Source organism: Paroedura picta, chromosome 5, assembly GCF_049243985.1.
Source record: "Paroedura picta isolate Pp20150507F chromosome 5, Ppicta_v3.0, whole genome shotgun sequence".
NCBI lineage: Eukaryota > Metazoa > Chordata > Lepidosauria > Squamata > Gekkonidae > Paroedura > Paroedura picta.
Genome location: NC_135373.1, coordinates 123149602 through 123165139, shown reverse-complemented (window position 1 = coordinate 123165139; position 15538 = coordinate 123149602). Strand labels below are relative to the sequence as shown.

General features: G+C 47.4%; 1 protein-coding gene across 2 annotated transcripts in view; it reads right to left on the bottom strand.

Moving 5' to 3' along the window:
- Positions 1–15538, bottom strand: part of SFMBT2 (Scm like with four mbt domains 2) — a 56538-nt gene that overhangs the window by 21981 nt on the left and 19019 nt on the right. For both annotated transcript variants that reach the window (XM_077340311.1, XM_077340312.1), the window contains exons 6-9: positions 12491–12737; positions 8589–8686; positions 6857–6955; positions 4853–5000 (exon numbers count right to left, since the gene is read on the bottom strand). In XM_077340311.1, the coding sequence (XP_077196426.1) occupies positions 4853–5000; positions 6857–6955; positions 8589–8686; positions 12491–12737 (592 nt within the window). The remainder of the gene's footprint in view (positions 1–4852; positions 5001–6856; positions 6956–8588; positions 8687–12490; positions 12738–15538) is intronic.

Below are 15538 nucleotides of genomic sequence, written 5' to 3'. Positions count from 1 at the left end.
CGCGAGCCCCATAAGCCAGCATGCCTGCTGGGCAAACAATATTATCACCTGTGTATTAGTAAACACTGTCCCCAAAGTACAGCCACTCTCCATTTTCATAGAATCCTGAAGTGGGAAGGGGCCACCCAGGCCATCTAGTTCAACTTCCTACTCAATGCAGGATGAGCCCAAAGCATCCAGGATAAGTCTCTGTCCAGCCGCTGCTTGAAGACCACCAGTGAGGGGGAGCTCCCTACCTCCTTAGGCAGCCCATCCCACTGCTGAACTACTCTGACTGTGAAATTTCCCCCCAATATCTACCAAGTACCATTCTGTACACAGTTTAAACCCATTACTGCGGAGGTCCTGTTTTCTGCTACCAACAGGGACCGCTCCCTGCCCTCCTCCAAGTGACAACCTTTCAAATACTTAAAGAGGGCTATCATGTCCCCTCTCCACCTCCTTTTCTCCAGGCTGAACATTCCCAAGTCCCTCAACCTATCTTCATAGGGCTTGGTCCCCTGGCCCCGTATCCTCCTCCTCGCTCTCCTCTGCCCCCTCTCCATTTTGTTCACATCCTTTTTGAAGTGAGGCCTCCAGAACTGCACACGGGACTCAAGGTGGGGTCTGACCAATGCTGCATCCAGCAGGACTATTTTCTTTCCGGAAAGAACCTGAGACTGAAGACCAGCCAGTAACCCTTTAATTTTACAGCTAGATTTGAGTCCGGTAGCATTCTGAGACCAACTAAGATTTTCAATTGGAGAGGCATCACTCCCCTGGTTAGATACTCTGGCAGCAAGCCTTAATTCTCAAAAGCTCACACACTGAACACCATTTTCTTTTCCAAAGAGCTACTGAAGGCAAATCTAGCTGTTCTGCAGAAGGACAGATAAAACAAAAATTCTCCTGTATGATGTAGATAGACAGACAGACAGACAAGGAAGAGCTGGTTTTCATACCCTACTTTTCACTGCCCAGAGTCTCAAAGCGGCTTCCAATCGCCTTCCCTTTCCTGTCCCCACAACATGCACCCTGTGAGGTGGGTGAGGCTGAGAGAGCCCTGATATTACTGAAGAAGAAGAGGTGGTTTTTATATGCCGCTTTTCTCTACCCGAAGGAGTCTCAAAGCGGCTTCCAATCGCCTTCCCATTCCTCTCCCCACAACAGACACCCTGTGAGGCAGGTGGGCCTGAGAGAGCTCTGACAAGACTGCTCTGTGAAAACAGCTCTAACAGGACTGTGACCAGCCCAAGGTCACCCAGCTAGCTGCATGTGGGGGAACGGGGCATCAAGCCCGGCTCACCATATTAGAAGCTGCTGCTCCTAACCACAGCACCAAGCTGGCAAGAACATAAAGGAGCTGGGATTCCCAGCACCGCCAAGGCAAATACCAGGAGATTTGGGAGGAAGAGGAGGGAGCCGGGGGGACGATGTGACATCCCTTTCAACAAGATTTTCGGAGAATGAGCTTTTCAAGGGTCAAAGCTGTTTTTTAACTTCCCAGAGACAGATTTCGTACGGAATTAAGTGTGCAGGTAGAACGTGGAGGGTCAGTGGTAGAGCTAGAAAGGGGACGAGGCGGTAGGTGACAGGAAAGACCCCCTCCTGAGGTCCAGCAGAGTCACTGCCAGCCTGAGTGGGCAATACCGGCTTTGATGGGCCAAGCGTCAGATTCAGCAGCAGGCAGCTCCCAGGCATGCCCACATGTGCCCAGTTTTAATTAGACACGAGTAGCTGCCAACGTCACAGAACCTCAGATTTTCTCTGTCTGCAAACAGAATTTGGGGGTAGGGTGGCGGTCACGCTCAAACGTCGGCGGTGTATTTTCATCACCTATTTTATTACAGCCCATCTTTCAGTAACCCTGATCCATGAACTTTGTTGCACTCAATAACTGATTTATTACGGTCAAAAGTAAAGACGTTACTAACAATGTAACGCTTTTGTTCCGCGGACTGGGTAAGGTCGTACGCTGCAGCCAAAGACTGAGAGACCGCATCGGAGCATTGTATTAAGTGTGAGGGTCCTTTGAAGCCAACGGAAAAATGCTCTCCCCTTAATAGCCTGCAAAAGAGCAACGCTGCCATTACGCTTAAGGAAAGAGGCCTATCAATTCGGCATTGGACACGTAAACAGTGCTCCTTCCTTGTGTATACATGGCAGCTGCTAATGGATGTTCATTCGTCGGCCGGCACCAACCAGGAATCAGAAGTCTGGGGAAATCGGCACATTCTTTGTCTCCCCAAAGGCATGCTTTCATGTTTCCTTTACAATGATTAGAAAAGAAATTTAAATTAGAAACTCAGGCTGTTTCCACACGGCTGCCTCGCTCCACCTTGGCTTCCATGCAGAGTTGAATCCTGTCTTCATGTTTTCCCCATTGGGCTGCGAACTTGCCCGCAGCCGATCTGGACCGTCTTTTCGGACAGGAAGTGGGTATTGTGGTAGGTTTTATGCATTTGTTTACCTGAAGCAGGTATTTCAGCTTTCTTCCCAATGGAGACCCAAAGCAGTTGATGTGCTTTTCGTCTCCTTTTGATCCTAACAAAGAACAAAGGACCCCAAGATAGTCCAAAAAGAATAAACTGGCAATCCCTGGCCCCAAAGAGATACTTCTGGCTTCAACCTGGGCCAGGGCCTTTTCAGTTCTGGCCCTGACCTGGTAGAATGAATTCCCGGAAGAGCTGAGGGACCTGACGGAAATAAACCAGTTCCACGGAGCCTGCAAAACCGAGCTCTTCCACCAGGCACTTAGTTGGGGCCAATGGACATCTAGAACAAGCTTTCTCAACCAGGGTTTTGTGAAATTCTGGGGGGGGGGGGGGTTGGTAGCCCTGGAAAGGTTTCCTGAATGGGTCGGAGTTAATTTTTTAATATATTTTTAAAATTTGTTAAACATGTACTGGGTGATATAACCATATATGGTTACGTTGACCTGTCTCCCCCCCCTACTCCCAAAATGGCCAATGATGGGCCTGGAGGGGGTGGCAGGGGCTCATGGGAATTGTAGTCTATGGATATCTGGAGAGCCACAGTTTGGCCAGCTCTGTCCTAGAGGGAAGCCACCTAGTGTATGTGTCACCCGAGCAGAAACAATATAAATGCTTAGAAGTTTATGGCTCAAATGATATTTCAACCAGGGCTTTCTTGGCTTTCAATCGCTCCTGCCAGGACTTTCAGACGCCTCAAATGCTCGGCTCTTCGTGTTTCTTTTACAGACCCTCTTTCTTTCCTCATAACTGCAACTGTGCTATTTTACATGCTATTAACAGAGGGGATGTTTCCGGTGGCTAAGGACCATCACACTATCTAATACGCATCTAATACGCACACTATCTAATACGCATAATGCTCTTTGGCTTACCCTGGCTCCCATCAGGCTTTTAGAAGCCTCAAACACTTTGCACCTGTAGCAGCTGTTCTGTTCTTGTCAAAATTCTATAGTTCAAAAGTTTTTTCTTACATTAAATCTCGTTATGCATCTGGATATCTGTACCTTTCGGGCTTCTCCTTTTGTTTGGTAAATACAATAGAAGCCAGACACAAAACCACGATAGGAAGAAAATCATCTGCCATTTGAGGATAATTGCTTTTTAGAGTCTGGAATGTGCTAGGCATATTCCCAGTGAAATTTTCAACACCCCCCACCTCCCCTTTCGATCCACAGTCAGAAGCATCGCACTATGAACAAAACTGCTTCACAAAGTTAACTGAGTTTCAGAAAAGGTTTTCCATATGGTGTTGGGCGTGAGTGTTAGCTCCTACTGAGAAATTCATAGACCAGCTGGAACCAATCTGCAGAAGTTCTCCAAACCCCCAGCCAAGCACTTAAGATGGTATGACAAGAGTCTTTAGTGCTTGTGATATCAATGCTTATCCCATGGTGGTCTGAAACAAACAGGTATTTCAGGTTTTGCAACCCTTGAAAACCAACATAACCTGTTTGGTTAAGCAAAAGAAATGAGGGCACCTCTTTTGTTGTTTGTGTGTCCCTACAGCTTCAGGATCACCCCCCTCTTTTCTAAATGTATTCTGCTCCCCCCTAGTGGTCAGTTCTATATTACATAATCATACATCCAGCGTATCTTCCTACATATTCAAACTGCAAGTTTTTATGCCGGAGATACAACAATGTAATATCAAAATGGCCATTTGAGGGAGAAAAAAGAACCCCCCCCCCCAAAGCAAAGCAATAGGGACAAAAAGTGACAAAAATGAGAATGTGTGAGAGCCTATTGCTTTTTTCTAGCACTTCCAGAACACTATCTCTAGTCATAGAATCATAGAGTTGGAAGAGGACATACAGGCCATCTAGTTCAACCCCCTGTTAAGTGCAGAATCAGCCTAAAGCATCCATGAGAACCATTTGTCCAGCTGCTGCTTAAAGACCGCCAGGGATGGGGAGCTCACCATCTCCCTAGGCAGTCGATACCGCTTCTGAACTACTCTGATGGTGATTTTATTTTTGCCAATATCTAGCCAGTACCATTCTACATGTAATTCAAACCCATTACTGCAGGTCCCCTCCTTTGCTGCCAGCAGGAACGGCTCCCTGCCCTCCTCTAAGTGACAACTTTTCAGATACTTAAAGACAGCAACCCTGTCCCCTCTACACCTCCTCGTCTCCGGGCTGAACATTCCCAGGTCCCTCAGCCTTTCCTCATAGAGCTTGGTCCCCCCTGGGTCATCCTCGCCGCTCTCCTCTGCCCCCTCTCCATTTTGTCCACCTCCTTATTCAAGCGAGGCCTCCAGAACTGCACACAGGACTCCAGGTGGGGGTCTGACCAATGCGGTATCCTGGATCAATGGACAGGATGGGAAATCACATCTAACCAACGTAACACTTTGATCCATGCAAAGCAATACAGACCTTTGGGAGGTGTGAGATGGACTCCATTTTTAAGGCACCACTGGACTGGCAGGACCCCCAAGGAATCAGCATGGCAGAGGACTGACGTTTTGCTGGCTTTGGGATGGAGGTCGTCAATAGTTACTTGAACAAAATGGTGGTTAAAAACCTGAAGAGGAACCAAGGAACAGAGCCTTAACTGCTTGAGTGAGTTTCTGTAGACACATACATGAGAAACCCCTGAAACATCCTTCAGGCTTTGAGAAATTAGAATCATAGAGTTGGAAGGGGCCATACAGGCCATCTAGTCCAACCCCCTGCTCAACACAGGATCAGCCCAAGGCATACTAAAGCATCCAAGAAAAGTGTGTATCCAGCCTTTGCTTGAAGACTGCCAGTGAGGGGGAGCTCACCACCTCCTTAGGCAGCCTATTCCACTGCTGACCTACTTTGACTACTTTTTCCTGATATCTAGCCTATATCGTTGTACTTGTAGTTTAAACCCATTACTGCACGTCCTTTCCTCTGCAGCCAACGGGAACAGCATCCTGCCCTCCTCCAAGTGACAACCTTTCAAATACTTAAAGAGGGCTATCATGTCCCCTCTCAACCTCCTTTTCTCCAGGCTGAACATTCCCAAGTCCCTCAACCTATCTTCATAGGGCTTGGTCCCTTGGCCCCAGATCATCCTCCTCGCTCTCCTCTGTACCCTTTCAATTTCATCTACGTTCCATGGTCTATGTACCTCTTTCAGCTAGGCTGGAATGAATCGTGGCTGGATGGTATGTAGATCCACATGAGGATGCTGTCCAATCCAGATAGAAACCCTCTGGCTGGTCCCCCACTTACAATCTGTTTCTTTGTTTTTTCTTATCAAGCAAATTAATCCAGGTGACCTTTGCGCAGTTGCGAATGCTGACTGAGAACTCTACTAGACATTTTCAGATATACTTCCAGATTGCTCTGGGATCTCAGAGTTTTTAGACATTTGCTACGATGTTCTGGAATAACCCTGTTCATATAAACTCCAGGAAATAAACCAGATTACTCTTTGACAGGGATGCCACCAGGAGAGAGGCTGAGGGAGGCGAAAGTCCAAGACCCTAGATTATGGACTCAGCAGGGGGTAGCTTAGCATTTTAAGTTTGCATTAACTAACCAAAGGCCTGACCCCCCATAAGACCCTCAAAGTCCAGAGTCTAAAACAACTACGCCACTGATATTTGACCACAAGAACTTCAAGGCTGATCCATACACTCTCTTTTTTTGAAGATGGGTACAATTATTATTGTTTATTCATTAAGTGTACCAACTGTCCCTCTCTGCAAGCAGGCTCGGGGCAGTTTATAGTCATGCTAAAATTCTGATTGAAATATAATAAAACAGTAAGGTAAAGGTATCCCCTGTGCAAGCACCGGGTCATGTTTGACCCTTGGGGTGACGCCCTCCAGCGTTTTCTTGGCAGACTCAATACGGGGTGGTTTGCCAGTGCCTTCCCCAGTCATGACCGTTTGCCCCCCAGCAAGCTGGGTGCTCATTTTACCGACCTCGGAAGGATGGAAGGCTGAGTCAACCTTGAGCTGGCTGCTGGGATCGAACTCCCAGCCTCATGGGCAGAGCTTTCAGACTGCATGTCTGCTTACCACTCTGCACCACAAGAGGCTCTTGTAGTAGCTTGGGTAGCTCTAGCAACCATCCAAAATGCCTATGGTTTTTACCATAGAGTTCCCAGCAATTCTTAGAGCTACGAGTTTTCCCTGGAAATGACACTGTGGTGTACAAGATGCTGCAGCCACCCGAGTACCTACTCTCAGAGCTGACACCACTTGCTGGGCTTGGCATAGTCATGTTTTCTGTCCTTGTTTGGCAAACATTTCTGCCGCATTCTTGGGGGGGGATCAGTAAAACAAGACTGCTTTCTGCAGGGGGGACAAGTGTTCAACCAAAAGCTCACACAACGAATCCCTTTTGGCCCAACCCCAATAATTCCAGCACTCTCCTTCCATCCCCTTTCTTATTCCTCACCTTAGTTACTGTCGCAGGACAAATTCTGTAGGACTCAGTATCCACCACCTCCATCTTCATCCCCACGGCGAGCGAGTGGTCCCTCAAGTCAGCGTGATCCTAGGAAGCAAAAGATTAAGGTATTAAGGAGCTGTAGATGAGCAAACTCTTGCCACAATCGAAAGACAGAGAGCAATTCTGCTTCCCTCGCTCAATGGCACGGCCACGAGGGGGCTGTGTCGATCACCGGTTTGTCAACCAGAACCGAAGGGCATTATGAAAAGAATGTGAGAATGTTTATGGATTGCAGAGGAGACAGACGCATAAGGGTGCGAGTTGACTGAATCAATGATTATCAAAGGAAACACCAAACCCTAGGGCAGGTTTTCTCAACCAGGGTCGGGAAGGGAAGTTCCCTATTACAGGGGTAGTCAACCTGTGGCCCTCCAGATGTTCATGGACTACAATTCCCATGAGCCCCTGCCAGCTATGCTGGCAGGGGCTCATGGGAATTGTAGTCCATGAGCATCTGGAGGATCACAGGTTGACTACCCCTGCCCTATTAGATTCAAGGAGCAGGGAAGCTGCAGGCATCTGTTCAAAAGCCCCGAACTCCTCCCCTCTTCCAGGATCTTCCCATGCGGCTGGAACGGCAATTTGAATGCAGAGGGGATTGGGGAGATTCCAACATATGCTGCTCCTTCAAGTCGCCAATTAATTTACATAATTTCGAAAGGCACGTTTCCACTGTAGTGGAAGAAAAGCTTTTAATTGGTGTTAGACTCAAGCTGACACACGGCTATGATGAAATGTACCTAATTCCTTTTGCACTCACCTGTGGGTAAATTAAAAAAAAAAAATCTGTTCTGCCAGAGCAAGATATGATCTCACTTGAGCTATAGCTGGCCTTGAGTAAAAGTTAAGGCTTTTTTCTTTGTTTGTTTGCTCAGTTCCCAAAGCTATAGTCCTTTAAAAGCAACGTTCATAAAAAATCAAAGCTGGCTCGGGAGAATAGGAATAAATCCAGCAGGTGCGTTGCAAGAACAACGAGCCCATCTATTCCACTCCGGTATCAGCCGTCTGATCTCCAAGCAACTACTTCTAAAAATATAGTGCTTTGCCCTTCTGTATGCTGAGCAAGTGATCAGCCAATGGGCCACAGGCCCTTCCCATGGCTCTCCAGTGTCTCAGGCAGAGGTCTTTCCCATCACCCACTGCCTGGTCCTCTCTAACTGGAGTTGCTGGGGATCAAACCTGGGACTTTCTGCATGCCAAGCAGAGGCTCTGCCACTGAGCCACGGCCCCTTCCTATGGCTCTCCAGAGTTTCAGACAGAGGTCTTTCCCATCACCTACTACTTGGGCCTATTTCACTGGAGATGCTGGGGATTGAACCTGGGACATTTTGCATGCCAAGCATGGACCTACAGGCCATTCCCAAAGTTTCATCCTGCATACCTAACTTTGCATCCTACAGTGCTGCAGGAAAAAATTCCCTTAAAGCCAGAGATAGAATCCTAGAATCATAGAATCCTAGAGTTGGAAGGGGCCATACAGGCCATCTAGTCCAACCCCCTGCTCAACGCAGGATCAGCCCTAAGCATCCTAAAGCATCCAAGGATGCTTTAGATGGATAACCCTGGTAAAGAAATGAAGCCACCTAGCCCTGCCCGTGGCCACATGAAGCCCAGGGAGAACAGAACTAGACATTGACGTAGGCAGCTGCCTGCTGAAGAAAGAATGAGTAGATTTTACCTTAAACACCTCCATCGGGAGGGGAAACTTTGTGGCCTCGCTAAGGGATTTTTCCAGAGCCGATTTCCAATGAGACACGGTCTTCAGAGCATAGATTTCTACAAGAAACGGCAAAAGTTGAGGAGACATTTAAGCCACATGAATGAGTTAAGAACATCTCATCTCAATGTTATAAAAGTAAAACAAAACGTCACAGAGACGTACCAACAATATAGTATTGCTAGGCTTTCTGAAAGGATTGTAAAATAAGTTGTTTTTTTTTAATACTCTGGTTTTCTCTGCCCGAAGGGTTCTCTAAGTGGCTTACAACTGCCTTTCCTTCCTCTCCCCTCAATGGACATCCCATGAGGTAGTTGAGGCTGAGTGAGGTCTGAGAGCTTGGTCAGAACAGCATTATCAGGGCTGTGACTAGCCCAAGGTCCCCACAGCTGGATGTGGAGGAGTGGGGAATCAAACCCGGCTTGCCAGATTAGAAGCGGCCTCTCTTATCCTCTACGCCACGCTGGCATTGTGCTTGTAATACCGTCCTGGTCATTTTCACAGTACATCTTTCGCAAGCACATCCTTATGGATTCTACCAAATAGCTCCTTTCCAGACCCATCCCTTATCTTGAAAGTTTTGGGTTCCCTTGAGCCTGGTAAGGAAGGAGAGGGCGTGGCTCAGTGGCAGAGCATCTGCTCAGCCTGCAGAAGGTCCCAGGTTCAAACGACAAAGCAGTGGTTGATGTGAAAGACGTTTCACTTTTCAGCTTCTAAAAGAGAACTGAGGACATGATAGAAGTCTACAAAATAATGCACTGGGTGGAGAGAACTGACCAAGAGAACTTTCTCCTCCTCTCCCAAAGGACTAGAATTCGAGGGCACCGAGTGGAGCGGATGGGCAGGAGGTTCGGGATGGATAAAAGGAAATGCTGCTTTCCACAGAGTGTGATTAAAATGTGGAATTTGCTGCCAGATGACATGGCCACAAGAATAAACAGCTCTCAAAGGGGATTAGATAGGTTCACGGAGGATCTGTCTGTCAATGGCTAATAGCCAGGGTGGCTGAGGGGAACCTCCGCCTTCAGAGGCATAAATCCTTTGAATCCCGCAGCCAGGAAGCAACGCCAGGGGAAAGATCTGCCCCAAAAAGGAATGGGAGCTCATCTGCATCATGGCCAATATTGTGCTGTGGGGTGTTTTCTGGAAGCGGAAACTGAGTGAAGCGCTCACGGGTAGTGCAGGTAAGCACTGGCGCTGGAGGCGTTCACAAGTCTGGAAAAATGTTTCGGGGTGCCTTAACAGTCAAAAGGTTGGGAAAGGCTGCTCTACCCAAAGAGATCAGACCCCTGAGGGACCTGGGGGGGGGGGGGTCTGCAGGGACTGTAAAACAAAGTGGTTCTGCCAGACTTACAGTATAGGGCCGTGGGAGGGGGGGCACAGGCGCCCACAAATGCGCCGGCACGGACCTGCCACATGTCCCCCCCCCCCCCCGCAGTGCGGATGTGGCCGATCGCTCCCGGCACAGCGAGCCTGCGCACCAGAGCACCAGTGCCCACACCTCCCTCTCCCCCACCCCGGTCCCAAGCCTGAAAAAGGTTGGGGGCCACTGCTATATAGGATATATCCTATATTTTAGGATTTCAATATTAACTGTTGCTTAGTTCACTGTTATTGTATTATTTTTATTGTTATACTTTATTTTATTAATTATTTATTTATTTAATTTATATACTGCCCTCCCCGGGGGCTCACGGTGATTTACACAGAACATAGAAACTAGACAGGAAACAATCCATTGCATGTAAATAACCATAACACTAATACTACTAATTAATATTTGTAACAGTTCTAACAGTGCAAACAGGTCCAGGAGCAGAATGCATTGATGAATTTCTGGGAGGGAGGGAGGGAGGGAAGAGGGGCCCTGCAGATGTTGTTGGTTATGCCTGGTCTCAACCAAATGCCTGGCGGAAGAGCTCCTTCTGTTTTTACCTGCCCTGAACCTTCGAGGAAGGGCAGGATACAATTAAATTTTACATTACAGTAAGTGAGATTTACAAAGCTAGACACACACATCCTTAGAATACACCCGATCACCAAAGACAGCTGTACAGGATGGTGGTGGTTTAGCACGATCCAGTCTGAGAGCAGAAAGGATGGATGGAAGGAGAGGGGACGGTAATAGAATTCTATTGACTGCAGAGCTGAATTGCAGCTTTCATCACAGGAGAGGAAGGGGAGGTGAGACCAGGAACGTCTTTTCTGTGCAATTAACAAACCGGGCTTGAGGTGAATTTGCTACTGCACCTGTTGGTACCTCCTCCTCCACGGAGAACAGAGCTGCTCTGAGAAACCCAGTAGTTTGCTTTACAAACGGATACATCCGGCATGTTGCTTTACACAGCAGTCAAGGGCCAATCTGCCATTCGCTGCTCTGGAAGGATTTCAGGTGCGCGAATCCTTGAGGTGAATTTTTCACTTTTTGTCTGGTGTTTCTAAGGAGTGGGGGGAGAGGGGAGGGAAACATCTGCCGGCGACTGCCTTTGGCTCTGAGCTAAAAGGCAATTTTACATGCAAATCTCAACAGATTTAAGACCTTGCGAAATAAGGACTGGAAGACTAAGTGGTTTAAAGAGGGCTTTTTAAAACATTCTGACTGCATCCCTGATGATGATGGGAGACCAGCACAAAGAAAGGGGTCGGGTAAATAGGAGTTCATGCACATTTCAAGGAGAACATTCATCTATCCAGGCTAAATTTGCAGTTATTGGCAGGTGCGCCATCTTGTCAGCAGCACGTCATGTGCCGATGTGGCATGGTGCAGTGTTTCCCAGGCTATGTATTGGGACTCAAAAGTGGATTGCAAATAGGGATGCCAGCTGCCAGGTGGGCCTCGGGGATCCCCTGGAATCTACAGCAGCCTTTTCCAACCTTTTGTCCGTGGAGGAGCCCCTGAAATAATTTTTCAGGCTTCGAGGAGCCCCGGAAGTCATGTCAGCTGGCCACGCCCCCTGCCACACCTCCAGAAGTGACATCACTACCCATAACCCTTAGCCTGCCTTTTGCTCCCTCCCCCTGCCTGTACTACTACTACTATGGCAGCTCTGCCTCATTCAGGCTGGAAAGAAGAGTAGGAGCTGAGAAGACAGTATGCCCCCCCATACCACGCCACTTCAAAGCTCCTGCCCCCCGCCCCCCCAGACATACACTGACTCCGTAATGGGCCAGCTTGCCAGGAGTGGCGGGCAATAAAGTCAATATATTAATTAATAATAATAATAATTATTATTATTTCAATTTATTTCCCGCCACTCCCAAATGGCTCATGGTTGGTTACAGTGTCTTAAAACCCCATTAAAAGACTTAAAAAATATCACAGCATGGCGACACAATAAAATCCCCTTCCTACCCCCCTTCCTAAAAAAAGGGGGGGGTGGAAGAGAAGGAGGTCAACGGTGTTCAAGAAGAAGCCCATGGGGGAGAGCAGTCGATGTACCACAGTAGCCCCAGCCTCACAGTAGCCCCAACCATAGACCTGGTGGAAGAGCTCCATCTTGCAGAATAATAGAGAAAATGGTTACTTTTTGAAGATGGACACTACGGCACACCCACAGAACACCTATGGGCGGACGGGCCCATAAATTTTGCCCCGAACCAAAAGCCTGGTAGAAGAGCTCCGTTTTATAGGCCCCATGGAATTGTGCTAACTCCGGCAGGTCCCTCATGTGCTCATTTTACCAGGTAGGGGCCAGGATAGAAAACGTCCTGGACTTGGTTAAGGCCAGACGTACCTCCTTAGGGCCAGGAGCCACCAAATGCCCAACAATGCCAAACCCCCAGCGTTTAAAACCCGCGAAATCAAGAATGCCTTGGTCATCAGCTAATAAAATAAATACACTTGCGGAAGTTCCCCTCCTCACCTGAAGGTGGAGCCAGTCTGTACGTATTCTCTTGACACCAACCAACTGGCCGCAGTCTGTAATCCAAGTAAAACAACCACTGGTCATAGGATTCAGTCTCCTCCACTCCCACATAGCGAAGACGTAATCTTCCTCCAACATTCTCAAGAACGCTAACTATCCAGTATTGAAAGGGATTCTGGGGATCCTGCAGCTCAATTAAGGAATCAACTGTAATGAGGTCTACGGGATTTTTCCCTCGCAGAGGCTGTTTGAACAGAAGCAAAACTCCTTATTTTAAACTTTTGTTCCAAGTCTTCGCACGGCAACAGACAGCAGCAGATTAAATAAATAAATAAAGATATGTCGCGGATTTCTTCGGCAGACGTTTTCGCCGTCCTCCTAATTTTAACCCAGGCATGCAATTCAAAGCACGGAAAGCAAAAAAAAAGGGGGGTGGGAACAACAGGAAGATAAACAGTGGTGCTGAACGATAAATTAATTTCATAACTGGAAAAACCGCAGGGCTGGAATTGGGAACTTCAATACAGGCTTTGAGGCCAAAGAGTTCACTAGCTTAGGCCTGAATTGGTCAATTCAGATTCTGCAATCTGGCCCAAAATGCATCTGGTCCTGTTTATTGTACTTGTGGTCTCATTTGAAGAAGAAGAGTTGGGCTGCTTTTCTCGACCCGAAGGAGGCTCAAAGTGGCTTACAGTCGCCTTCCCTTTCCTCTCCCCACAACAGACACCCTGTGAGGGAGGTGAGGCTGAGAGAGCCCTGATATTATTGCTCTGTGAGAACAGCTTTATCAGGGGTGTGACTAACCCAAGGTCACCCAAATGGCTGCATGTGGAGGAGGAGCGGGGAATCAAACCCGGCTCACCAGATTAGAAGTCAGCGCTCCTAACCGCTTGACCAAGATGGCTCTTTGCATGCTATCAACCTTAGACAGTAGATTTGAATTAACTAATGTACACTGAGGATTATTTAGTCAAATGGTTCCTATCTAGAACAACCTCTCTCAATTTTTTTAACATTGAGAAACCCCTGAAACATTCTCCGGGCTTCGAGAAACTCCAAAAGTGGCACGCTTGTGCAGAAGAGAGCTGTGCTCATTCCCACTTAGAGCCCCTTCCTTTTCCAGGCCCATCACTGGTCATTTTGGGAGGGGGGTCAGTATGACTATATATGGTTATATCATCCGGTAAGTGTTTTAACACATTTAAAAAATATTTGAACCATTAATTAACGCCCACCCATTTGGGAAGCCTTTCCAAGGCCGTCAAGAAACCCCAGGGTTTCACAAAACCTATTTTTAAATTTTTTTCTTTTATGTGCACTGTACATAAGCTAATATTTGTATTCATTTTTAACACTGTTCTTTCTCTGCCTTTGTGGTGCTGAATTCCCTACATGGGGCGGACATCTAGACTCTCGTACAAGAAAGCAGAGGACGGTTCCTTGGTGACACCTGAGTGTCTTTGACATCAGAAGCCTTTAGAAACAAATGTCTGGGATAACTCAGCCTTGGAAGAAGCAAGAGAGGATGGGATGTGGCTCAGTGGGAGAGCATCTGCTTGGCATGCAGAAAGTCCCCGGTTCAATCCTCAGCATCTCCACTTAAAGGACTAGTCAACAGGCAATTTCAAAGACCTCTGCATGAGACCTTAAGAGATCTGCTGCTAGTCTAAGTAGATAATATTTAGATGGGTCCATGGTCTGATTGAGCATAAGGCAGTTAAAGGAGGGTCCATAGCTCAGTGGCAGAGCCTCTGCTTGGCATGCAGAAGATCCCAGGTTCAATCTCCATCATCTCCAGTCAAAAGGACCAGGCAGCAGGAGATGTGGAAGACCTCTGCCTGAGACCTTGGGGGAACTGCTGCCAGTCTGAATGGACAATACTGACCTAATGAACCAGGGGTCTCATTCGGGAGAGTGAAAGTTTCATTCAGTTCAAGGGCTGTGGCTCACTGGCAGTGTCTCTGCTTGGCATGCAGAAGGTCCCAGGTTCAATCCCAGGCTTCCCCAGTTAAAAACAACCAAGAAGTGGGAGATGGGGAAGACCCCTGCTTGAGACCTTGGAAAACTGCTGCCAGTCTGAGCGAACAATACCGATTTTGATGGGCCACAGGTCTGATTCAGTGCAAAGTAGCTTAATGCGCTCACGACTTGCTCACAATGGGCTTTGCGCTGAACATTAGTTTTCAGAGCAAAAGCAGTAAACCAGTCTGGGCGGCCCAATGGTTAAATCAATAAGCAGTGATTATAATTTCTTTTAAAAAGAAAAAAAAATTAACATATGTCTGGCAGCTGTCCAGGTGGGGGAGGGAACGGTCCTGTGTTCCGGCTTATTGATTGAACACTATAGGCCATTACCATTCTATCAACTAAGCTACAAGACACGGAAAGAGGCCCCCCCACAGCTATAAACAGGGTGGGGGGGGGACACAACACATCGTTGAGTCAGGCGCATATGGCTGAGTCAGTCTAGAAGGACAAGGACTTAAAGTGCAAGCCGCTTGGTGCACGGAAATCAAAACAATTTCATGCACCAAACTGTGGAATAAAATACATTTTCATGTCACTGAAGTGACAGTTTGATGGATCGTGTGACTCGCAAATCTCCCAGGACCTATGAATTCACTGGCTACAGCCCTGGGAGACGGTGCAAGTTTATATCTTGTTCAGTAATTGGGGACAGCAGAGGCTCCCGCACTGTGGCTCTTTTCTCCTCTTGACATGCAAACACGTCTGCATGTTTTCCTTGGGCTATGCAAGAGATCCTGGGTCCTTTTCTCTACGCGTTAGGAATGGGAAAGCCACCTCTAATTTTTGTCCCAAAAAGATTCCCAAAAAACCCTGAGGAAGACACAGAGGGAGGGTGGAAGTCATAGGTAGTTTTTTGATACTATATAAATTCCCTCTTTATGAGTCCATACCCGTATTTTTATATAATGGGAATGAGTTATGGAAATTTATGCTAGTTTCTTGTTTGACGCAGAAATTAATGTATACAGAAATAAAGGAAATTTGAAACCTTAAAAACACACACACACAAAAAGTGGG